At 47.0% G+C, this 24,277-nt stretch overlaps 1 protein-coding gene across 6 annotated transcripts in view; it reads left to right on the top strand.

Moving 5' to 3' along the window:
* Positions 1–24,277, top strand: part of PRMT7 (protein arginine methyltransferase 7) — a 44,159-nt gene that overhangs the window by 18,260 nt on the left and 1,622 nt on the right. For 4 of the 6 annotated variants that reach the window (XM_027618851.1, XM_027618852.2, XM_027618853.2 and 1 more), the window contains 11 exons: positions 2,912–3,020; positions 6,580–6,692; positions 9,857–10,098; positions 10,322–10,502; positions 15,286–15,413; positions 15,845–15,980; positions 17,182–17,265; positions 17,814–17,861; positions 18,508–18,597; positions 22,298–22,459; positions 23,578–23,652. In XM_027618851.1, the coding sequence (XP_027474652.1) occupies positions 2,912–3,020; positions 6,580–6,692; positions 9,857–10,098; positions 10,322–10,502; positions 15,286–15,413; positions 15,845–15,980; positions 17,182–17,265; positions 17,814–17,861; positions 18,508–18,597; positions 22,298–22,459; positions 23,578–23,652 (1,368 nt within the window). The remainder of the gene's footprint in view (positions 1–2,911; positions 3,021–6,579; positions 6,693–9,856; positions 10,099–10,321; positions 10,503–15,285; positions 15,414–15,844; positions 15,981–17,181; positions 17,266–17,813; positions 17,862–18,507; positions 18,598–22,297; positions 22,460–23,577; positions 23,653–24,277) is intronic. The other 2 variants (XM_027618855.1, XM_027618856.1) reach the window with 2 other exon arrangements.

Raw genomic sequence — 24,277 nt, 5'->3', positions numbered from 1 at the left:
ACTTTATAAATGAAGAAACTAAGACCCAGAGAAGTTAAAAGACTTAACCTCACAGTTAATAAATAGGAGGGCTAGACCTCAAGGCTTGGTCTTTTGATTCCTACTTATGGTGCTCACTCTATAGTCGTAGCTTTGATGGAAGAGTGTGTGAGATTTCTAGTATGGGTATCGGGGGGGCAGTGATGCCATTGACTGGTAAGAGAAGCTCGGAGGAAGATACTTGCTTTGTGGGAAAGATAATGCATTTCCTGTTGGATGTGCTAAGTAGGAGAGAGGCAAGTCTCAGGGCAGGAGCCAGTGTATGTGTCGACTGCTAATTAAAGATACAGGGTGAGAACATGTTTTTTGACAAAATTGGTAGGACTGTGCTCTTGGGTATTTCCATATATTCCCATGTCAGTTACCTGGATTTCTAATTTCTCTCTTGCTGCTCTGATCTGTAACTTTCACATCTCTTCTGTTGGCTCTTGACATCTTATGGTGGCCTCCCAGCTCTTACTTTAGTGACCACTTTTGAGCGTGTGGTCATTCTGTCTGGATTGCCCTGTGGTTTTCAGCTCTCCCTGAGCTGCATGCCAACAGGAAAGACAGGTCTGGAACAGTGAGTGAGAACCTGCTGATCCCTAGAGCTGGACGTCTGACCCTTTAGAGAGTGGCATGTACAAGTGCATTTGCAACTCATTTGCTAAAGATGTGACAGGTGAGGCTGACAGTGTAGGAGCTTGTCCAGGGAGAGAGAGTAGGATGAGAAGAGCAGACCTGGGGACCTGTGCCTGTGAGGGAAGAAGAGTGGCCGATAACGTCAAGTTCACACAGACAGAAGAGACCCTAGAGGGCAGAGGTGGAAGCCAAGAGGGGGCGGATTGCATGGGCATCATGGGAAAGAAGGAGTGGTCAGCAAGTGCGGGTGTTACAGAGCAGCATTGCCTGGTAGAACTTTCTGTGATGCTGAATATCTTCTATAGCTGTGCTGACCAGTAGAGTGGTCCCTGGCTACATGTGGCTGCTAAGTACTTGCGGTGTGACTTGTATGACTGGGGAACTGAATTTTTAAATTTCATGCAGTTTTAATCAACTTACATTTAAACGCCTGTGGACCCTGTATTCGCACGGGTATCGAAGTTAAGCAGGATGAGGCCTGAGAGAAGGCCGTTGGGTTGGTAGCTAAGAGGTGACCTCCTTTAGGTGGTGTTTTCAGGGGAGTAGGGTTGAGGAGTGGATGGAATACAAGAAATCATATACAATGACTATAAACTTCTCTTTTAATACATTTGAAAAGTAAGGAATATTTTGGGAAGGTATATTAGTTGCAGTGATTTCTGTGGCAAAGTCTTTGAAAATGAAGCATGGTCCTGCTTTCCTTACTTTTCTTCTCTTTTTTAAGAGCCAGAAGAACTTTCCCAGGAATCTCTAGCAAACCTCTCCTTGGGTATCATTGGCCAGAATAAGGTTAAATCCTATTTAACTTAACCTCATTGACCTGGCCTGAGAGATTTGGTTACCCGTAGACAAGGCAGGTCACTGCTTGGAAGAAGGTCAGTCCCCCAGACTGAATGGAGGGGCAGGAGAGTACAAAGAATGATGGGAAGTCAGCTTCAGGGGCCATTCCAGAAAGAAGTGTTCTGGGTGAGGTCTTGAGTTCTTGGTGGCTGAGGAGGAGACTGTGAACATCAGAGCCTGAAGGGTCAGCAGAGGAGATGAGTGATAATATCAAGAGGCAGGAGGGCTGAGGGGTGACATGAACTTGTGATACTTTGGGGTGGAGGCAAAGTGATGAGTGAGAACTGAGAGCATGAGGCCCTCAAACTACATCTAAGAACATCAAGCCAGATCCTAGAAATAATTTGAAACAGATTGTGAAGATTTCTTTTCCTAGCTAAGCACATATGTATTCTTTACGGAAGAATATAGCATTTCCCCCTTGATTATAATAAAAGAAATATGTGTTCATGGTAGAAAAAATGGAAATCTTGTTGTGACCAGTTACTTTTTCATTTTCTATTTCCACCTCGGTGGGTGTGGCCACATGCACATCTGTATGTTTTATGCACTCTTGTGTTTGGAGCTTTGCAGTCTAAATTGGGCAGGCTAGAAAGTGAAGAGTTGGAGCGGGCTTGTGTTTAGGGACATGTGAAGGGTTCAGGAAGACTCCTGGAGAAGAGGGGATATGTGCTGCCCTGGAAATTGGGTTTGCTTTGGCAGGTGGGGAGTAGGGCAGAGAAGGCTCAGGCTTGCCTAGTGCACAATGAGATCAGCATGGCTGGAGCATCAGTCATGGGTGGGGAAGTAAGGTGGTTTGTGTTGTGGAGGGCCTCGAATACCATAAAATGCAGGCCGTATTCAGCCATCAGCGGGGATTTGGGACAGTTTTGAACTGATGCTTATTCACACTTAAGGACTAATACAGTAACAGTCTCGCTTTCCTCTGGAGAGGACAGCACATGTCCTGCCCCAGGCCCCAAGTCCTGGTTTTGTGAGGCAAGCACCCCTACTGCCTTCCCCTAGCTCAGCACTGACACCTGCCATCCTTGCTAGATAGTGCAATCTCCTTGGGAAGCCCTGCCTCCCTAGTGTGCCTGGCTCTTAAGGTTTAACTCATGCAAGTTAAACCCAGCGCAGTGTCTTCCCTTTGTATTCATTTTCATGACACTCATTTGGAGAATAATGTATTTATGTTCCAAAGATGAGGTCTCCTTTTTTTAGATCAAATCAGCCCAAAGATATATTTTGCCTGTATCATGTGATAACAGAGGTACATATTATATATTCAGGAGGAAATTCTGTCGTGGAGACCTCTTTTACTTCAAATCTTAGTACCTGTATCACAATATATCTTACTGATCTTGGATGTTAGGATGTTACTCTTCAATTTATTGCTCATTTTTCGTTGGGTTTTGGCTCTCATTTCTAGGTTTTCAAGCCCATGGCTGATGCTGCTGTGAAGATTGTGGAGAAAAATGGCTTCACTGATAAAATTAAGATTATCAACAAGCATTCCACTGAGGTGACCATAGGGCCAGGTAAGAGCAGTACGTACTCTTTTGAAAGTTTTACTTGCCGTCGAAGGAGAGAAGAAAAGGTTTATTCTGGTTACCTGGAATAAGTATTCAGGTAATCACAGAGAAATGGAGTCTCTCCACGTGGTCTGAAAATAAGGGCTCAGCTTCTCTGCTAGTTGAATCAGCAGTGAGCCCCAGAGCTTGTCCCGTGCAACGGTGGTGATACAAATGAAACTTTCTGTTGCTTTAAGCAAGTTAGAATTCTTATGTGACTCAGCTCTCTGCGTTTTGAGTTTCCTCAGACAGAAGTGGAAACCAAGTAGATGGCAGAGAGAGGTTTGCTTCGTGCCAACATCCTGCTTCAGCGTCCGACACGAGCGAGTTGCCTGTGTGGCACAGTCTCTCCAGCCTCTCAGAATAGTTTTTAGAGTCCAGGCATTTGAATCCGACTTCTCAAATTTCACATGCCACTGATTCCTGGGGAGCACAGTGGAAAGCTTTGCAAAAGAAGCTTCTGGGGCGAGGGTCTGGATAGCCTCGCAGTTTTTTAAAATGCAGTAATTTAGAAGGAAGCCTCTGTGCAAGGTCAAGATACTTGTTCCATTTAATTAAAGAAAGGTTTTTAATGGAGAACCTGAAACATGCACAAAAGAAGGGATTAGTGTCCCCTTTGTTTTTGAAACATACATGCAAAAGAGTATACAAATCATTATCCTATTTTTTTTATCCTATTTTTTAATCAATGTTATTGAGGTAAATTTTCATAAAATGAGTGCATCTGTCTTAGTATATAGTTTGATGAGTTTGGACAAATGTAAACACATTTGTAACCTCTTTTAAAATCAAAATAGTAGAATGTCTTTATCATGCACAAAGAGATTGCTCATGACACTTTACAGCCAATTGCCTCCATATTACTGACCCTAGGCACCCACTGATCTGCTTTCCCCCATACAGGTTAGATCTCCCTTTTCTAGAATTTTGAGTAAATTAAATTATCCATGTGTACTCTTTTGTTCCTGCTTTCTTTTCTGTAGCATGATGCTTTTGGGTTTCATCCACATTCTTTGGATCAAGATTCATTCTCTGCTCTTGCTGAGTAGCACTCGTGTGTGGACACCTTCGTTCATCCCTTCACCTACTGAGGGACATGGGTGGTTTCCTGCTTAGGTCTTTAGATTTACTGATCTTTTCTGGTGTCTAATTTGCTAGGTACATCTAGTGAACTTTTTATTTCTAATACTGTATTTTTCATCTCTAAATGTTTCCTTTGATTCTTTTTTATAATTTCCATTCTTACATGTTTGTGTGTGTGTGTGTGTGTGTGTGTGTGTGTGTTTAAGATTTACTTAATTGAGAGAGAGTGAGAATTAACACAAGCAGTGGGGGAGCAGCAGAGGGAGAGGGTGAAGCAGACTCCCTGCTCAGCAGGGAGCCCGATGTGGGACTCAATTCCAGGACCCTGGGATCATGACCTGAGCCAGAGGCAGACACTTAACCGACTGAGCCACCTAGGCGCCCCTGTGTGTTCTTTTAAATAGTTAACGTTATCTATATTAGCTGTTTTAATATTTTTATCTTCTTCCACTTTTCTGTCTTTTGACTAATTTTTATCCTGGTTCTGGGTTAAATTTTTCTTCTTCACATGTTTAGTAATTTGTATTTGCTTGCTGTGTGTTTTGGGAGTTTTGCATTGCTGAATACCAGTGTTTATTGTTTTCCTTTAAAAGCATTGTCTGCCATGCAGTTGGGCTACTGGCAGATCACTTTGATCCTTTCAGGGCTTGCGCATTTTTTGTTTGTTTTAATTTGTTTTATGAGGGGGGGAGCAGAGGAAGAGAAAGAGAGAACCAGTAGAAGCCAGGATTTTGCAGTACCCCTTCCTCCTTCTCCCCCTCCCCGACCCCAGTCATTTATGCCATCCAAAAATGTCTCCAGACACTGCATTAGTACTCAGCATGCCAGATACCAGGCTCTCAAGAGTGTTGAGATTCTGTGGATCATAAAGCTTTGTTTATTTGAAGCAAATTGGACGATAAATCATTTTAAGTTGCATAATTGGCTTAAAAATTATTCTTGAGGTAGAATTGGCAGGACTTGGTGACTGATTGGATGTAGGGTGACAGAGAGGGAGGAATCAAGAATTCAGCTAATGTTTGCTGACTGTTCCTAGGTGCTGGGCATTGTTCTAAGCATTGGGGTAAAATGCTGAGCAGAGCAGGCAGGGTCCCTGCTCTCCTGGAGCTGCTGAATGATGCCCAGGTTTCAGGACTGTGTGACTGGTGGTGCGGTCCACTGAGGCAGAGGCATCAGAGGGAGAAGGAGACATGTAAGGGTGGGGCGCAGTTCGCGACAGTGTATTTCCATTCGAGTTTGGCATGATATCAGAGAGGCTGGGCAGTGCCCCTCGGGAGGCTGGTCTCTGGGCCAGAAGACAGAGGTTTCTTGTTAGCCTCCTTTCATGGCATTGAGCACAAGGGTGCTTTGTAGAAAGTCGACAGCTTTTACCTTTGCTGTCCTAACCAGCACCACCTGGAGCAGATCTCATTACCCTTGTTTTACATATGAGGTGACTGATGGTCAGCACTGAGGGTTCAGGGCTAGAAAGTGGGATCCAGGCTCAGGTCTCCATGACTTAAGGTTCACGCTGTCTGTACTGCATCCTCCTTTGAACCCCCTTAATTCTTCTCTCCCTTGTGTTATCCATGAGACTTGTTTTCTTTGTAGGGAAGATGAGTGGGCTTTGTCAGATTAGAATTCGTGCACCATTAGGAGTGTTTACAGTTAATTATCTATGATGAATAGCCCCTTCCAAAGTTAATTTTGTCTCTTGGCTCATTAAAAATTAAAATTGTAGAAGTAACATTACATTACATTACAGAGGTTAAGGAAATAAGAGTCAGCCAAAGGACCTCCCCTACTCCTACTATCCTAAACAACTATTACTTGGGAGATCGTTCGGTAGCAAGAAACTAACTTATTTAAGGGGGGTTTAGTGTAGGGAACTGGTGATGCTGAATCCTGGGTCTCGTAGTATCACTGGAATTACGCAACCTCTCTAGCTTTGGTTTTCTCTCCCTCCATGAAGCCTAGAAATATTTGAAGGACTGACGTTCAGTTTTGCTTTTCAAATCATTTTTGCTAATACGTTAATAGTTTAATTGTTAATTTGTATCTGTCCAGTTGCTAATAAGAATGAAATATTTTCCATATATTTGATTGATTCGTTTTTCTGTTTTGAATTGTCTGTATTTTTGCCTGGTTTTCTTTTTGGGTGTTTATAGTTTTCTTATCAGTTCTGTGAGTCCCTTGCAATATTAAACATACAGAAAATTGAAAGAGTGTTATAACAAACACCTACATTCTCTTAACCAAAATTTACCAATTGCTAGTGTCTTGATGCATATATGTATATCAAAATGGGTTTTTGGTGAGCCATTAGAAAGTTTCATGACACTTCTAGATACTTGAATGTACGTATGTGCTTTCAGTGTAATCTGTTAACCTTTTATCTTTCACGTTTTTGCTGTAAATATTTTTTCTCATCAGTTGTTTGCTTCTGTTTCCTTGTGTTTCTCAGATGGTGACATGCCATGTCGTGCCAATATCCTGATCACAGAGCTGTTTGACACGGAATTGATTGGAGAGGGAGCACTGCCCTCCTATGAGCACGCGCACAGGCATCTTGTGCAGGTAACCAGGGGCCTCCCTCGGGTACATTGCTGTGACCTCACCTGACTCACACAGGTCTCATTGGTGCACAGCCTGAGCCCTCAGTACTTCCCTGTACCCCCTAGGATACCCTTGATTCCTGGGAGACATTGGTTCTCCTTAATTAGGACTTCTGGGTCTCTTACCCAGTTTTCGTAGGCTAGAGTTGATGTCTTCAAATTCAATTCAATTCAGTAAAGATTCTTTAAATGTCACCTGTGTATAAGGTGTTCTAGCATGCTGGGAGAAATATAAGACCTCCTTCCTGTTTCTAAGACCCACACTGGTCAGTGATGGGGCAGACTGGATGGCCAAATGGAGAGGCTTACCAGAAGCACCAGTAACATTTGTTTTCAGACTGGCAGATGAGGGCCGGGATCAGGAGATGAGGACATATGTAGAGAAGGTGGAATGTGGAAAGGCCCTGAGGAGAGGGAGAGGTGTCCCAGGTAGCGGACCTGTGCAGTTCATCAGTGGGAACACCCCCTAGGCAGGCTTGTGAGCTAATGGTGGAATGTCAGGGAGAGGGTGGAAGGCCTTGAATGCCAAGTCCTCTCACCATTCTAGGCGAAAGAATTTGGGTAGTGATAATCTTTGGCAGTTTTTTCCGGAAGGGAGAGGCATGCTGAGTGTTATCGTGGAGATGTTTGTCTTGCTTTTTTATGGACATAAATGTCCCCAGAGGCAATGGCCAGCTGGGGAGTGTGAGTGTCTGCTTCTTTTGCTGCCACCTGTCCTGTGGGCACCATCTAGGCGAACCTGCAACTGTCCCAGTCTGGGACCCTGTTGAGGGGTGTTTGGTTTGGCCAGAATGAAGAATGTGGCTCCTTCCAGGGCATTTGGGGCCACAGGCCACATTACTCGCACAGTCAGCATGTGATGGTGATCACACTGTGTGAGACATCTCCTTGTCTCCAAAATATAAGATTTTTTTTAGTAACTTTGGTAGTAATTATTTCTATTTTTCCACATTAAAATCATCAACTAGATGAATCCCTGAAACAGAGAACACAAGGATATTTAAAATTACATTAGTGTTGTCCAATTGGTCTTTCTCTAATTCATCTAATAATTAAGAAGATGTGCGGGCAGCTGGCTGCGGTTTCCTTTCTCAGCTGGTCTGTGTAGCCAGGTGTCTGTTGTCTGTTCTAATCATTGTCCCCATCTGCCCACCTTGTGTCTGAGCTTGAAAGAGTTACAGCTTTACACAGAGGCTTCCATTTCCAGTCCCTTTTCCTGCCTTCCTGAAGGTCATGCAACCAGGATGCTGGAATATCTGACAGTTAGTCCATGTGGTGGTGAGTGACCAGTGATTGATCTGAGAAGGTAAATTTATTGAGCGCCTTCATTTTGCCAGGCCCTTTTTTGACAGGAATATGAAGGTGCACTCCTGGGCAGGCAGGTAGGTGAGCAGGTTATCACAGTACAGTTGGAGGGTACTCTCAGATGGTGGTCAGTGGGGTGAGATCCTGCCCGCTGTGGTAGAGGATGATGGGGAGCATCAAAGAAGATGAAGCTCGAGCGGAGTCAGTCTTTGAATAGTAATCAAGTGTTGGTCTGCCATACGGGGGCGTTCTCAGTAGAGGAAGTCAGCAAGCACAAAGGTGGGAAGGTGAGGTGGTGCGGTGTGAGTTGTTGGCATTATGGGTAGTGGGGGAGGTGGGGTTAGAGCTAAGGCTGGAGGGCTGGGCAGAACTAGACTGAGATGGGCCCCTGTGCTCCAGAAGGCAGTGTGGTGCCACAGGAGGGTTTAAAGCAGGGGATTGGCATCAGATTCATGTAGGCAGGCACGTGGAGAGCATTTGGGGTGCAAGATCAGGGGCAGGAAGAATGGTTAGAAGGTGTTGGAGTCATCCAGGTTCTGGGGCTGAGGTGGGCCTCAGCTGAGACCAGAGAAATGGGCCTAGACAGGTACCCTTGGGGACGGGGAAGGTGGGCAAGGACTTGGTAATTACTTAGAGGCATTGAGGCAATGCCAGGGTTTGGGGCTTGGGAGACTGGATTGGACGGTGATGTTCCCTACTGAATGGGAAGATGGGAGGAGGACCAGGCTTGGGAAGGAGGGGGAGAGGTGAAGGTGATTTGTTTGGTTTAGACAGAGTTTGAGCTATCTGAGGGTCAGACAAATAGAGAGGACCAAAGAGCCTTTTGGCTATGCGGTATTTGGTAAATGAAGATGGACTGACTGACGGATGTCCCTCAGGGGAGAGTGTGTGTAGGGAGAGAGATGGGCCAGACCACGTCTCTGGGGCGTTGTCTCTGTGAAGGATGGGTAGGGGAAGCACAGCCTTGTGAGGCAGCCAGAGGAGAGCAGTGTTTCTCATCCAGAGCCATGCCTGCAGCCATTTTTGGTGTCACAACTGAGAGGGGGACGCTCTTGGCATCTTGTGGATAGAGGCCGGGGAGGTTAGTGAACATCGTATGATGTACAAAACAGCCCCCACAGCGGAGGATCATCTGACCCAAGAGGTCTGCAGTCTGAGACAGGGGAGCCCCGGGCCTGTCGTTGCCCTGCAGTCCGAGCTGGGAGCGTCCTGTTCTGCCTGGGCTCCTGGTGCCTGTTGTGTAGAGGCTGTCGGGTGAAAAGAATGAGGTAGGAGGGAAACCGGATGAGGGACTGCAGCCAAAACCAAGTGAGGGGAGTGGTGGGCAGTGCCTGGTGAGGCCAGGAGGCCAGGTCATCTGAGGGTGGACACTTGTCCATCGGGCTATGCAATAACGAGGTTCTGGTGTCTGGGTGAGACCTGTGCTGAAGAGAAGCTTGGAGCCCCGTGCCATCATCGCTGCTTAGCAGCAGACTTGGACTCTTTCTTCAAAGTGGGTGTGGGAGTTCATCAGCATGATGACAATTAAGGGTTATTTTTGAAGCATTTAAGAGTGTCATGTAGTTGGAAACTCACCTGACATAAATCGTTCTAGGCATAATGTGTATTCTTTTTGAAATCTGGTTCCTTTCTTTTTCTTCCCCAAGGACATTAGGCCAAAAACAGTTCACCATCCTATAGCGGTAAGGCGGTAGATGTTACTCAGCTGACCTGACATTAAGGAACAAGCCTCTTTTGATCAATGAGAATTACTGTGGGTTTATTTTATAATACATATACCGGTTTATTTTTCTCTCTTTTGTTTTTGTGACATAAACTTAGGAAAACTGTGAAGCGGTACCTCACAGAGCAACTGTCTATGCACAGCTGGTGGAGTCCCGGAGGATGTGGTCGTGGAATAAGCTCTTTCCTGTCCGCGTTCAGACCAGCTGTGGAGAGCAGGTCATCGTCCCCCCCTTGGAACTGGAGAGGTGCCCTGGTGCTCCCTCTGTCTATGACATTCAGCTGAACCAGGTGTCGCCCACTGACTTCACTGCCCTCAGTGATGTGATGCCTATGTTCAGGTACCAAGGAACCGCCCCAGCCAACGGTGCTTTGAGATATTTGGTGGAATTGGGGTCTTAAAAGTTCTTTATGAGTGAGAAGGAAATCTAGCTGATGTCACCTGCTTCTGAAGGCAGGAGTCCATTGCAGACAAGTCTCATTGCTGGTGATGTCACCGTAAAAGCTTAAAAATGGAGTATGTGAGCTTAAAATATGCTTAAGTTCCTGCGTATTCTTCCACAGTGTGGACTTTAGCAAGCAAGTCAGTAGCTCAGCAGCCTGCCACAGCCGGCAGTTTGAACCTCTGGCATCTGGCCGAGCTCAGGTGGTTCTCTCCTGGTGGGACATTGAAATGGACCCTGAGGGGAAGATCAAGTGCACCATGGCCCCCTTCTGGGCACACTCAGACCCAGAGGACCTCCAGGTAAGAGGCAGGAGTTGAGCATGTTTTCATGTAAATCAGGAAACTTGTCCACTTTTCATTGTGGGAAAGTAGCATGTTGAACCTTAGACTCACAGGAATTTTGAAACAGAAGGACTAGGTCAGGATTTTTTTTTTAAGATTTTATTTATTTACATGACACAGAGAGAGAGAGCACAAGTAGGGGGAGCGGCAGGCAGAAGGAGAGGGAGAAGCAGGCTTCCCGCTGAGTGTGGAGCCTGACACAGGCAATCCCTATGGCCCTGAAAGCATTACCTGAGCTGAAACCAAGAGTCTGCTGCTCAACTGACTGAGTCATCCAGGTGCCCGTTAGAGAAGAGTTACAAAAAACAAAAACAAAAGGCTACCTATCATTAAATAGAAAACAGACGTCTAGGCCAAGTTCACGTGCGGCACCAGCAGACGTGAGGCCACAGGGAAGCTTTGGTGTGCTCGCTCCCCCAAGTCCTAGCACAGCCACACTCAGAGCCCCCACCCCTTGCCCCCATGTAATCCCAGGGGCCTCAGCTCAGCTTGGAATGGAGGACTGCAGTCTGTCTACAGCCTCATTTTCCATGGCCTCAAAATCTTTTCTAGCTTAATAGAAAGTGGGCGGAGGATGTGAACTACAAAAAAGGAAATGCAGGGTTTTAACACGCAAAAAGCTGTTCAGCCTCACTTATAAGAGTAGTGCAGATGTAAACTTTAGTGAGACATTATTTTCCACCTGTTAGTGATAAAGTTCAGAAAGTTTGGTGATGTGCTCTGGGTGGAGCTGTGGGGAAAAGCAGGCCGGTGAATGTCAGAGCGTCCGTGGATTGTGGGGACACCCAGTCTGTGACCATGGGAAGAGACTCCACCTCTAGACATTGAGGCTCTGGGTAAAGTTGCATATGTGTATCACGACGTGTGCCAGGATACTCACTACAGTCCTGATCTGATAAAAAAGACGAGCAATCTAGAAGCCACCAGTAGGGGACTGGCTAAGTCTGTTGTCCTAATATCCATTCAGAGGGTGAGGCAGGTCCCTTAGCACTGATGGAGAACAATCTCCAGGATGATCATTAAGTGATACAAAAATAGAGGTGCAGAACAATGTGGCATGCCAACATTCATATTATTAAAGATGAGAATATATGTGTTTGAGTTTACGTGTGTGGTGGGTACGTGTAAGAATATCTTTGGAAGAATTTACAGAAATTGGTAAAAATGATTGTTTCTGGGAAGGGGGCTGGAGGTTAGGGGTGGAAAAGAAACTTAACTTTTCACTCCATGACCCTTTTATATCTTTTGAATTTTCTCTCCTGAAAAGAGTGCATGTGTTGTCGACCCTCTATACACACACTCAAAGGGGGGAAAAGTGGAAAGGTGCTTCAGGGCTGAGAATGCAAACCTTCCTTCCGATGAGGGAGCAGAAGGCAAACTCGGGACAAAGCACAAGCTGACACCCTGCAGCCCCCAGTCCCACCCCCAGGTGGGCTCTGTGTGACATTCCTCAGGCACTCTTGCTGCCCTAAAGCTAAGGGAAGGAAAAACAAATGGTTAACAGAGATCAAAGACAAGAGTCTCCCTCAGTTTACAAAATGTCTTCGTGATTTACAAGAAAAAAGCATTCTTATCAATAACCTAAATTCCAGCAGGAAACTCACAGCTGTCTTAGTGTTAATGCTTTACTAGAGGGAACAACAACCTTAACTTGACAATGGCAAGGCCTCCAGTATCTTGGAGGTCCTCTTTAGCATACGAAAATCCTTTTGAAACCTCCCTTTTCCTTACTGCCCCCAACTCCCAGGTATATAATCAGCCACCCCTCACAGCCCCGGTGCAACAGCTCTTTCTGCCCGGGGGTCCTGTCGCCGTGCTTTAATAAACCACCATTTTGCACAGAAGACGTCTTGGCCATTGGCTCCAGACCCCACCAACTTCACCAACATTTCCAAAAAAAAAAAAACCATCCCTTCTCTACCTGGGAGGCCCTGGGTACCATTCTCTCTGTATTCTGTTGTCCTCTTACTACTTGCTGGGCACTGGATTTTCTTGATTGCTGGCCTGCTTGTTCTAGGTGTACGCAGGGTGACATCGGGGGATGGCCTGAGCGGCTCCCCTGCCCCCTGAGTTACTGCTTAGGCCAAAGGGTCATGACTGCTGCAGGATTGCAGTTGGTAACTCCCGACCCCCAACCCCCGGGCCTGTGAGGTCCCCCCTCGCCCCTCTCCCCTCCAGTTGCTTGGCCTTGGGCGGGTGTGCCTCCAAGCAGTGCAAATGAACTCTGCACAGCCTGGTCTTCAGGGGGTCTTCCGCAGGCCGAGTGTTTGGGGGCTGGAGGGGCTGGTCAGAATTCGCCCGCAGAATTGAGAAGGACACTAGGGCCGCTTGCTTCCTCTCCGGGAGGGCGGTGGTACAAAATTAGCGTAAGAATATAAAATGCGAATACTTTCATTTGCATATCTTCACAGTGCTACTGATGTTTTGGAATATAGGTGAGGTTTAGTGGGGTGAGGTCCGGAGCTGAAGACCAAGAAAGAGTTCTTGAAATGTCTTTGGTGCAAAATGGTGGTTTTATTAAAGCACGGAGACAGGACCCGTGGGTATAAAGAGCTCCTGCCCTGGGATCTTGAGGAGTGGTGATTATATACTTGGGAGTTGGGGGAAGTTAAGGAAAAGGGAGGTTTCAGAAGAACTTTCATATGCTAAAGAGGCCCCCACCTACAAGATACTGGAGGCTTGCCATTGTCAAGTTAAGGTTTTTTCCCCCTCTAGCAAAGTGTTAACATTAATATATTAGGGAGATTCCTGGAAGACTGTCACATGTCCCATCCAGAAGTAGGGGGTGGGGAGAGGTTGCAGGGTCAGCTTATGCTTTGTCTTCAGCTAGCCTTCTGCTCCCTCATCACTAGTATGTTTTTTTTTTTTTCCCCTTCAATCCTCATACAAGATGTGCTGGGTAACCACATAATGCCTAAACTGAGACTGAGGCCTGACCCAGTGATCGGAGCTGGGCCTCCTGTCTAGGCAGCAGTGGTGGGTGCTTGTCTCCTGATGGGTTTGTCTTTCCTTTATCGGCAGTGACTTATGGACTGTTAGAAATTTGAAGAGCTGCTAATGGATCTCCCTCATGACTTCACTAAACTGCTCTTGGTCTGAAATATATTCAGTCTCTCTCACCTCGGCCAGTGGCTTCAGTCAGCATCCCTTTAGCGTTCGGACCTGGGAGGCTGGCTTGTGAGGACGTGATGGTCAGAGAGCCTTATTGGGGAAGGCTTCTCTTGTCTTTGGGTCAATTTGCCCAGTAAGGAATGAACAACAGGTTTTAGAGAATCGATTTTTTTCCTCCTTGTTAGCGTTTACTTGTGCTATAATGTGTCTAGTTACACTGTCATTTTCTGACTTTTATGTTCAGATAGACATTTTAGATAACCTGGGAATGTCGTTCACCTGCCTGTCGGTTAAAATTAAAATCTAGGTAGGACAGAATGCGTTCCTGTGAAGTGGGGCTGGTGTCAGCTCTGTTTGCATCCTCACCCAGCGGTGCCCTGGGAGTTTCCTAGGGACCAAGTTTTTCTTAGTTCCTGCTGATGACAGAGAATGAGCACACACTCGTCTCGTCAGAATTGCACCAGGTATCCACTTTTTAGGACAGTTCTTTCTTTTTTAAAAAGAGGCTTAAAGATTGTAAGAGTAATAAACCTTGTGTAAAACAAAAATGAATCCAAAGTCACTCGGGGTCCTATCACTGCAAAGAACTTCCCTCTTTTGATCTCTTTCCACATACATGAGATTGTCGGTGCTGATGTCTGTATTTTCATGCTGCACTCGTCTTCAGTTACCATCTTTAGCGTCTGCTGATTGATATTCTGTATATTCTGTATAAGGACTTGTAGATCCATTTCTGAGCTGCTGGACATTTGGGTTGGGGCCAGGTTTTGCTTAGTCTAAATCTGTAATAAAGGTGTTCATGTGAATATAGCTTTTTTCCTTTGGTTTTTCTTAGCAAAGAATCCTGTATGTGGGATTTGTAGTGTCAAAAAAGATGAACAGAGCTTATTAAAAGTTGACTCTGGATCATTGTAAACTGTTTCACAATTTAGAGTATTTCAGGTCTTTAAAAATGATTTTATATTATTTTTATTTTATTTTTTTTTAATAAGTGCACTGCACTAGGCATGGAGCCCAACAAAGGGCTTGAACTCATGGTCCTGAGATCAAGAGTTGGAGGCTTAACCGATTGAGCCACCCAGGCGCCCCTAAAAACTGTAATTCAAAAGAATAAACAGAACAAGACCTTTCTGTACTATTTTCCCAACTTTTTATTTTGGAAAAATTCTAAACCCACAGAAAAAATGAAAATAAACACTGATATGCCCTTTACTTAAATTTCCCAACGGTTAGCATTTGCTCTGTTTGTTTACTCTCTCCCCTATCTTCCCTCTCTGCTTCCCTTCTTCCTTCCCTGTACGTGCGCACACACACACGTGAGGTGGAGGCATGCACGTGGACACACGCGCGTACATGGGACAGAGTCCCTGGTCCTGAACTCCTCTTGAAGACTGCTACCCTGGGCTGCACTGTATCCTTCTAAAGCCAGTAGCGTTCCAGCAAGCTTTCCAGCCATTGGCCTCTCTGACTTGAGAATTTTCTTCTTTATTTTTTTGGCAAGAGTAGGCATCTGTAGTCCACAGCATGGTCTCCCTGCAAGTGGGTTTTGGGCGTGGATTTTGACTCCTAGATTAGAAGCGTTGCTCTTTTTGCAGCTTGGGGACGCCTGATTCTCTGTTCCCTGTTTCAGTGGCGGGACCACTGGATGCAGTGTGTGTACTTCCTGCCACAAGAAGAGCCCATTGTCCAAGGTTCAAGCCTCTGCCTGGTCGCCCACCACGATGACTATTGTGTATGGTACAGCCTCCAGAAGACCAGGTATGTCCCAAGTCTTGTTGGGGGGGGGAGGGCTGTGCCCTGGGCCGGTGACACTGTGCACTTATGTAAGTTCGCCTCATAGACCCTGTAGAGGCACGAGTGGGCAGGTTTGTGTCTGAACAGAATGAAATAAGAGTAAAAGTTTTGTGACTGGATGTGTTAGCGCCCATTGTCCTGTACTAGAAGAGGCTGTCCTGGTTGCGGGGCCCCCATTTGGAAGAGCCCTAGATAAGAAGTCTTGAATTGGGGGGCCCTCTAACCTCTAATGCCCATTTGTAAGCCAGCTCCTAGACCCATGCCCTCTAGAGGATGTGCCCACCATGGCCCATCTCAGTTCTACTGGGCAGATCCCTGTGCCATGCCTTTATGCCTGCCAGTGCCTAGCAGGTCATGCTCATCATATGTGTCCATCTGTTCATTTCCTGGCCTAGCCCTGAAAAAAATGGGAGAGTCTACCCATCACGCCCCGTGTGCGACTGCCAAGCTCACCTGCTCTGGAACCGGCCTCGGTTTGGAGAGATCAATGATCAGGACAGAACTGACCAATACGTCCAGGCCCTGAGGACGGTCAGTGTCCAGTCCCTTGGGTGGTTATAGGCAAGAAGGAGTTAGTCCCGTGGGCCCCAGCTCATTGCTTGCTTATAGTTCGTTGGTTTTGATTTCTGTGCTTCCTGGTCTTCAGGTGGCTTCTGGGTGGGCCCTCAGGTGGTGAGCCAGGGAGCATGTTACTGGACTTTCTGCTTTCAGTTTTCTGCTGTCCTGTGAGAGCCTCTTCTTGGGAGCCTCACCTCGGCCCCTGCCTTTGTCCCTCTAAACATGTCGCCTTTGTGGTCACTAGCAGTTCCTGTGGATGATACCAGTGGATTCAGCCACCCCGTCCTTTCTTTCATCTGCCTCCTTTTCTAAAATTTTCTAAAAATAGGGTGCCTGGGTGGCTCAGTTGGTTAAGCGACTGCATTTGGCTCAGGTCATGATCCTGGAGTCCCGGGATCAAGTCCCACATCGGGCTCCCTGCTCAGCAGGGAGTCTGCTTCTCCCTCTGACCCTCTTCCCTCTCGTGCTCTCTATCTCTCGTTCTCTCTCTCTCAAATAAATAAATAAAATCTTTAAAAATAAAATAAAATTTTCTAAAATATGAATCTGGTTATATAACTGTCCTGCCTAAAAACCTTTGCTCCCTGCTGCCTTTAGCAGGGGTCTTTCAGGCCAGGACCACACATAGGGTTTGGAGGGGTGTCTCTTGGACCTCTTGGAGTTGTATGTAGAAATATGTGTGCAGATATGCAAATGCATGCATTTTTGCAGGAGGGAAGATCCCAGCTGTCTTACATTTCTCTCAAAGGGATCTGGGACCTGTAAAGTAATCCCTGCCTTTGGCGAGACACTTGACAGGCCCACAGTTGTCTGTGCTGTGACCAGAGAGGGAAGAGGCTTGTTGTAGACTGGGAGGTGACCTCCAGCAAGTGGGGCAGGTCTTCAGCTGGGCCTTTTAGGACAGCTTGAGGAGTCTTTCCTGACAGGTCTGGGTGGGGAGAGGTTGGTGAGGTGGGTACATTGGAGGGCAGGGGCTGCGTAATGCCTGGAAGGCAAGCATGACTGTGGGGACGCAAGAAGATCCAGCTGGGTGTTGAGGGTGTAGAATCGGATTGAAGGATCACAGAGTGAGTTGGTGGGGTCAGGAGAAGGGAAGCATTTCTGTGAGTGTGCCAACAAGAATTTCTTGACCTACTATAAGAACACCTGTGTTGAGGTGGTTCTTCTCCTGCAGGTGCTGAAGCCGGCCAGCGTGTGCCTGTGTGTCAGTGACGGCAGTCTGCTCTCCTTGCTGGCCCATCACCTTGGGGCAGAGCAGGTACTGGACATGTGCCTTTCTCCTAGCTTCCTAAAGGCGGCTCTTGAGTTCGAATGTTGCGTGGTCTGGGTACACAGTTCTGTGACTCGGGCTCTTTGCAAGCACAGCTGCCAAGGATGTGGGGCTTTGGGGTTGCTCGCCTCCGTGTGCAGGCAGGAGTCAGGCTGTAGCTATTCCCATAGAGCTGCAGCTCGGGTGTTTGCATCTGCATCTTGCTAGGGTCAGTGCAGAAAGGGGGTGCAAGGATGCCTGGGTGGCTCAGTCAGTTAAGTGTCTGCCTTTAACTCAGGTCATGATCTCAGGGTCAGGGGATCAAGCCCTGTGTGGCCTCCATGCTCAGCACGGAGTCGGTTTCTCTGCCCCTGCTCTGTCTCTCAAAAGTCTTTGGAAAAAGAAGAAAGGGGGTGCTGTCCTCCTGGGTAATGAGCACAGGTAGACTTGGTTTGGTGGTACCTTCTGCCTTGGAATGATCATGTTGGTGTTTAATCTCTAATTTCTTTCTCTGTCAAGTGAATCTCCCACAACTAAGGGCATGGTATTCTCTTTAGGTATTTACAGTAGAGAACTCAGCAGCTTCACACAGACTGATGAGAAAAGTAAGTGGTAATTGTTATGGAACTGACAGGGGGACCGGGCGGGGCCTGCTTTCCTGCATCTAGGATTGTTCGCTTTGATGCCGTGTTGGCACTACGGGAGCTAGTGAGAACCCCCTCCATCTTGAGAGCTGGCTCAGAACTCTTCTCGGGCTGTCCCTGGATAGCAGCAAACATTCAGACTCTCCTTTCTTTTTATGGCTTTTCTCCTCACTTCACATAAAACTAACAAAACTAAAATGTTTGCAGTGATACAACTGAATTGATGATTTGTTTCTGCGACCCAGTGTCCAGGGAGTCACTGCTCACAAGCTGGCCTGACTGATTGGTTCTGTGATGGTATTTCTCCCCCTGGCCAGTGATTGGTTTTGAGTTCTTCCTCTCTGAAAGAAACTCCCAGAACTACAAGCCTATTGCTGAGTCCTGCTCATATGCCTGCAAGAGAAATTTCTTTTGCTCTTAACAACATTTTGCTAGTGATCTCATCTTTGGTGCACAGGATGCCCCTGGAGGAGAGAATTTTCACAAAGCAGATAAAAGTGGTCCTCCAGAACTATTTGGCCAGAAAACTGCAAACAGACAAGGCAACTTTGAGATGTTTTTTTCCCCTGGACAAAAACAATACTTTCATTTTTTTTTTCTCGTTAAGATTTTCAAGGCTAACCACTTGGAAGATAAAATTAATATAATAGAGAAACGGCCTGAATTGGTAACGTCTGCAGACTTGAAGGGTAAAAAGGTGAGTGGCGAGGGCTCTGTCCCTGCACGGACAGCCCAGCACTGCGCTGGCCTGAGCGCCCCCTTCTCTTCTCTCGGCTGCATGGTGGCTCCCACACCTGTCTCAGCCACAAGGCCAGGCAAAGCGGAGATGCCTGGTATGCAGATTTGTGCGCTGCTCTCAACTCTAGCTGATCTCTGCTGCGTCCGAGGGAGGGTGGCTCTGTTGGGATGAATAGCAGCGTATTGTGTCCTCTCTGCCTTACCCTTTTACAGCACTCCAGCTCCCTTTGCTCCCGTATTTTGGTTCGCCTTTCTGCTTCCTGCCACCAGTGTGGTTGATCTTCTGATCTTCTGTTTCCCACAGTTGGTCTTCTGACCACCCCCACCCCACCCCGTGTGCCTCTGAAACTACTCCCACCCCTTAGTGACCTGAGACACTAAACACAGTCTTCCCGCACATTTCCTCTCACCAGCTCCTGGACCCTCATGACCCAGAGGCCTTCTTAACATGTTTCTTTTTAGGTCCTTAAGAGACTGCTTTTTTTAGGGGCGCCTGGGTGGCTCAGTAGGTTGAGCTTCTGACTCTTGGTTTCGGCTCACGTCATGATCTCAGGGTCATGGGGTCGAGTCCCGCCCTCTTGGAGAGTCCACTTAAGGTTCTCTTTCTGCCTCTGCCCCTCCCCCTGCCCTCTCCCTCTGTGTCTTCTCTCTGGGTGATCATGTCCAGGTACCATCTGGATAGCTTTCCTTACATATCCCACAGGCCCTTCAAGCTGGAATCGATCATCTTTCTTTGCCACCTTTTTTTGTTTTTAAACAGCTTTACTGAGAGTTGACATACCATAAAAGTAACCCATTTCAAGTGTGCAATTCAGTGATTTTTAGTAAATTTGTAGAGTTGTACAGCTATAGCACATTCTAGTTTTAGAGCATTTCCATCACGTAGCCCCTAACCCCAGGCAAGCATGGATCTGGTTTCTGTCTATACATTTGTTTTTTCTGGGCATTTCATATAAGTGGAATAAAACAATATGTGGTCTTTAGTGTTGGGCTTCTTTCACTGGTCACACCTTTGAGGTTCATCCATGTTGTAGAATGTGTCAGCATTTTATTCCTTTTTAATGCTGAATATTATGCCATGCCGCATTTTGTTTCTCCATTCACCTGTTGGTGGATATTTGGATTGTTTCAAAAACTATTTTTGGCCTTTAAAATAATGCTGCTGTGAACATTTCTTTCTCTTTCTTTTATTTTTAGTTTTAGGAGGGAACTGATGCAGCTAGATTTTTTTATTCAAGTAATCTCTGTGCCCGACATGGGGCTCAAAATCACGACTCCGAGGTCAAGAGTCCCATGCCCTCTGACTGAGCCAGCTAGGTGCTCCCATTGCTGCTGTGAGCATTGATATATATATATATATCAATGCTCACAATATATATATATATATATGTCTTTGTGAAGATACATGTTTTTAATTCTCTTAGATGCATAGGCTTGGAATTGCTGGGTTGTGTGGTATTTTGTTTAACTTTTTAAGATACTGCTACACTGTTGTCCAAAGCAGCTATACCATTTTACATCCCCACTAGTAACATGTATGAAAGTTCCAATTTTTCTGTATTTTTATCAACAGTTGGTACTGTCTGTCATTTTTATTATGGTCATTTTAGCAGGTAATGTCTCATAATTTTGATTTGTATTTGCCTAATGACTAATGATGTTGAGCACCTTTCCACGTGCTCAGTAGCTGTTGCATGTCTAGTTTGGTGACATAGTTTTTCTTTTGCCCGTTTTTCCCCGTGCCTTTTTTTTTTTTTTTTTTGAGAAAGTATTTTTGAGATATAATTCACATACCATACAATTTACTCAAAGTGTGAAATTCAGTGATTTAGTATATTTATAAGGTTGTAAAATCATCACTACAGTCGGTTTTAGAACATTTTTATCACCTAAAAAGAAACCCTGTGCCCGTTAGCAGTCACTTCCCACTTGCTCCCAATCCTCCCAATCCTCCCAAACCCTAGCCAACCTCCAATCTACTTTTTGTCCAGGGATTTGTTGATTCTGGACAGTCACATAAATGGAATCATATGAAATGTGTAGTCTGTTTGTGACTGGCTTCTTTCAGGGTTCATCCATGTTGTAGCATAAATCAGTACATTTCTTTTTATTGCTGAAGAATATTCCATTGCGTGGATAGACCACATTTTGTTTATCTGTTCAGCAGTTGCTGGACACTTGGGTTGTTTCTACTTTTTGGCTGCTATGAATGTCGCTGTCTGAACACTCAGTACAAGTTGCACTTTTTTTGTCCTTCTCATAGATGAGGATTAAAAAGCTCCGGTTCTGGGGCGCCTGGGTGGCTCAGTCATTAAGCGTCTGCCTTCGGCTCAGGTCATGATCCTAGGGTCCTGGGATCGAGCCCTGCATCGGGCTCCCTGCTCCGCAGGAAGCCTGCTTCTCCCTCTCCCACTCCCCTTACTTGTGTTCCCTCTCGCTGTGTCTCTCTCTGTCAAATAAATAAATAAAATCTTAAAAAAAAAAAATCCTCCTGTTCTATAAGCCACTGATAATGGCCACTGGCTAGCCTCCAGGTCACTAGAGTGGTGACTGGAAGGGGTGAGACCAGGCTTTCTTGCCTTGTTCCAATGTTGCAGGACCAACTCTTTTCTGTCTTCAGTGTTTCCTTCTGCATCTTCCTTACCTCAGCTGGACACCAGGTATCATCTTACACCGGCCCCTCCCTTGATGCCCCTCTGCTTGGGCCCAGCCCTGGGTGCCCTGTCTCTTCAGCATCTGCCACGTCTCCCATTCCTTCCTTCTGTACGCTCCCCACTCCTTGCTTGGTCCATTGCAGTACTCAGCCAAGTCGTCTCCTGTGCCCATGCTCCCTGTGGGTGGGGTCTCCACATGCTTCTTGGTTGTCAGAGGGCTCTTTCTAACACACATTCCTTCCATTGGAACTCCTGATGAAAGCATTTAGAGATCCCCTCTTACCTCCAGGATAGGGTCCAGTCCCCTTGGCCTGCCATCAGCTGCCTTTGGGCTACTTGGCTCCTCTGGCCTCACTTTTCTGGCCTCACCCTTTACCAATTCTACCCTGTTTGCTTGTGTAACAAGCTCCCGAAGGGCCTTGCTCTCACACCCATGCTTTTGCCCCTGTATCCCTCTGTTCGAATCCCCGGTCCTTTGCTTTTCTGACTCCTATTCATGTGTTTGTTCATTTACTTGGCAAACATTCACTGATCATCGGCTCGGCGCCAGTACTTTGCAGGGTGGGGGGATACTGTGCTGCCAACCTCCCTGCTTCTCTGGTGCTCAGAACCTAGTGAGGCAGCCTGCTGGAGGAGCACTGGTAACAGTTTGTCATGATAAGCTAGGAGTGGGGATCTACCTACAGGATGCCATTCAGGAAGCTTTCCTGATGCTGTTCCGTCTGGGCTCCCTCCACATGTCCCTTCCTCGCCTCTGACTGGCAAAGCTTACCGCGCTGTACAAGGATCCCCTCTTCACCTCTCTGCGCTCCTGAGGGCGGGGCTCGTGTCTGCTCATCTTTGTGTCCTTCAGGGCAGGGGCAGACCTGGCATGCTCGTTGGTTGCCTGAGTGAGTGAATGAATGCCTTTTTGTTTGCGTGTTTCCCATGAAACTTGTAATGTGCCTTCACTCTTTAGCTGGATCATTCTGATGCCTTGGTCCTACTTCCTGCTCTGATTGCCAGGTCTCTCTCCTGCTGGGGGAGCCGTTCTTCACCACCAGCCTACTGCCATGGCACAACCTGTACTTCTGGTACGTGCGGACCGCTGTGGACCAGCAGCTGGGGCCCGGTGCTGTGGTGATGCCCCAGGCTGCCTCACTGCACGCCGTGGTCGTGGAGTTCAGGGTAGGCCACCCACAAGTTGTTGCAGAAGGGCTGGGAGGGGAGGGGCCTTGTTTTCTTGCAGAGATCTTGGGTGCAGGTGGAGCAGTGTGAGTCCTCATGGTGGGAGTCTGTCCTTTTCTGTATCAGCACACTGCAGGGTTGAATGGAAAAGGCTTGCCTTTGTACAAATGCAGTAATTTGGCATACGAAGTGGAAGTGGCTGTGTGTTGTCATTTTACAGTTATCCCTTATCAGAATAATTAAAAAACATAAATGAAGAGTTTCAGAAGACATGCTGCATGGTTTGCTCTGCTCTTAAGAAGAGCTGACGCTCCAGTTGTTAAAAGCATTTTGAGATGGAAAGTCAGGTTCTTTATGCAAGAAAAAATTGAAAAGCTTCATTTTGATTTTCTCATCAAAGCAGAACCAGTCACAAAGTCGTTTTGGGAAAGGCATTTCTTTTTAAAAGGATTTTGAAATGCTTTCAACCTGAGAAGTAGAGTGAACCTCCTTTGATATTTCTTTGATTAGAGCAGCTTCATCCATTGACAGCTCAGTGGCTCTGTCGCTTATTTTCTGGGCATTTCTTCCATGTTGCTTATTTGCCTCATGAGATTTCCACGGGGGTTCTGGCTTTCATGGCCCAGGAGGGAATGTGGGAATGATGCTCATTCCCAGGCATGTATCCTGGAAATGGGACACAAAATTGGTTGGCCCGGGTGCACTTGTGGTCCCCTCCCTCCCATTGTCCTCGTGCTCTGTTCGTAGGTGCAGAGCCTCAGGAGCTAGTTTACAGATTTCTTCCTCAAGAAAACCCATCCCAGTGGCTCTGGCAGATTGTCCCCCTGTAGGTGAGGACTTGGGGTCCTGTGAGACCTGGCAGATTTGAATGACCATCCTGGATCCTTGAAATCTCTGAGCCCCTTCGACCTTGGGGTCTCTTCCAAGTGTGCGGGAATAGCAAGGTGTGCCTCAGGTTTGGGGCTGGGGCACCCCCAGCCCAACTTCACTGACCCTTCTTGCTCTTGTGACCACGCTTCTGTGTCTGTGGGTGGGTGTGGATGCCGGCATGCTGCTCTACAGAACCTGTGATGTCCATCCCCAGCTGGGTGTCGACAAGGGCTGTGCCTTCCTCACAGGACCTGTGGCGGATCCGGAGTCCCTGTGGTGACTGCGAAGGCTTTGATGTGCACATCATGGATGACATGATTAAGGTAGGTGGGGCCACAGTTCCACCCTGCAGGATCCCACTCCCCCACTCCGCGTGGCCACAGCGTCCTGCCCTTCCCACTCGGCCTTCCTTTACACAGTGCAAGTGAACATGTAGATCTTGAGTTTGGCCCCATTTCTTACCCCACCCATCACCCCTGTGCCTTGGGCTGCACCCCGTGCCCCCTCACTGCTTGGCTTTATACACTCTCCTTGCCGCCAACTCGTGTGTGACCTTCAGGCAGCAGCCCAGAGATCACCTGTGGGGCAGCTTTCCTACCCAGCCCCATTCTCAGCTGGAGGCTAGTGTCCGCAGGCACTGTGACTCCTGTCTCCCTCTAGACTGGGAGCCTCATGTCGCCGTGACCTGGCAGCTGTAGTGCTCAGGAAGGGTCACTGAATGGGCGAGTGTCCAAGTGCCAGATGTTTTTTTTTTTTTTTTTTTGCCACTGTAGACATTTGGTCCTCAGAGTAGCTCATGACCAGGAGTGTCATCCCATCTTAAAAAGGAGATAATGAGGCTTAGGTGAAGTGACTCACTGAGGAGACACTTGTGCACAGCAGCGGGGAATGGAGAAGGCAGCTGGTCTGATCCAGGTGCCTGTGGTCTTTCTGTGAGGACCCACTGCG

The sequence above is a fragment of the Zalophus californianus genome, chromosome 17, assembly GCF_009762305.2.
Source record: "Zalophus californianus isolate mZalCal1 chromosome 17, mZalCal1.pri.v2, whole genome shotgun sequence".
Taxonomy (NCBI): Eukaryota; Metazoa; Chordata; class Mammalia; order Carnivora; family Otariidae; genus Zalophus; species Zalophus californianus.
The sequence above is the reverse complement of the archived record's forward strand: the minus strand, read 5'-3'. Positions and strand labels throughout refer to the sequence as shown.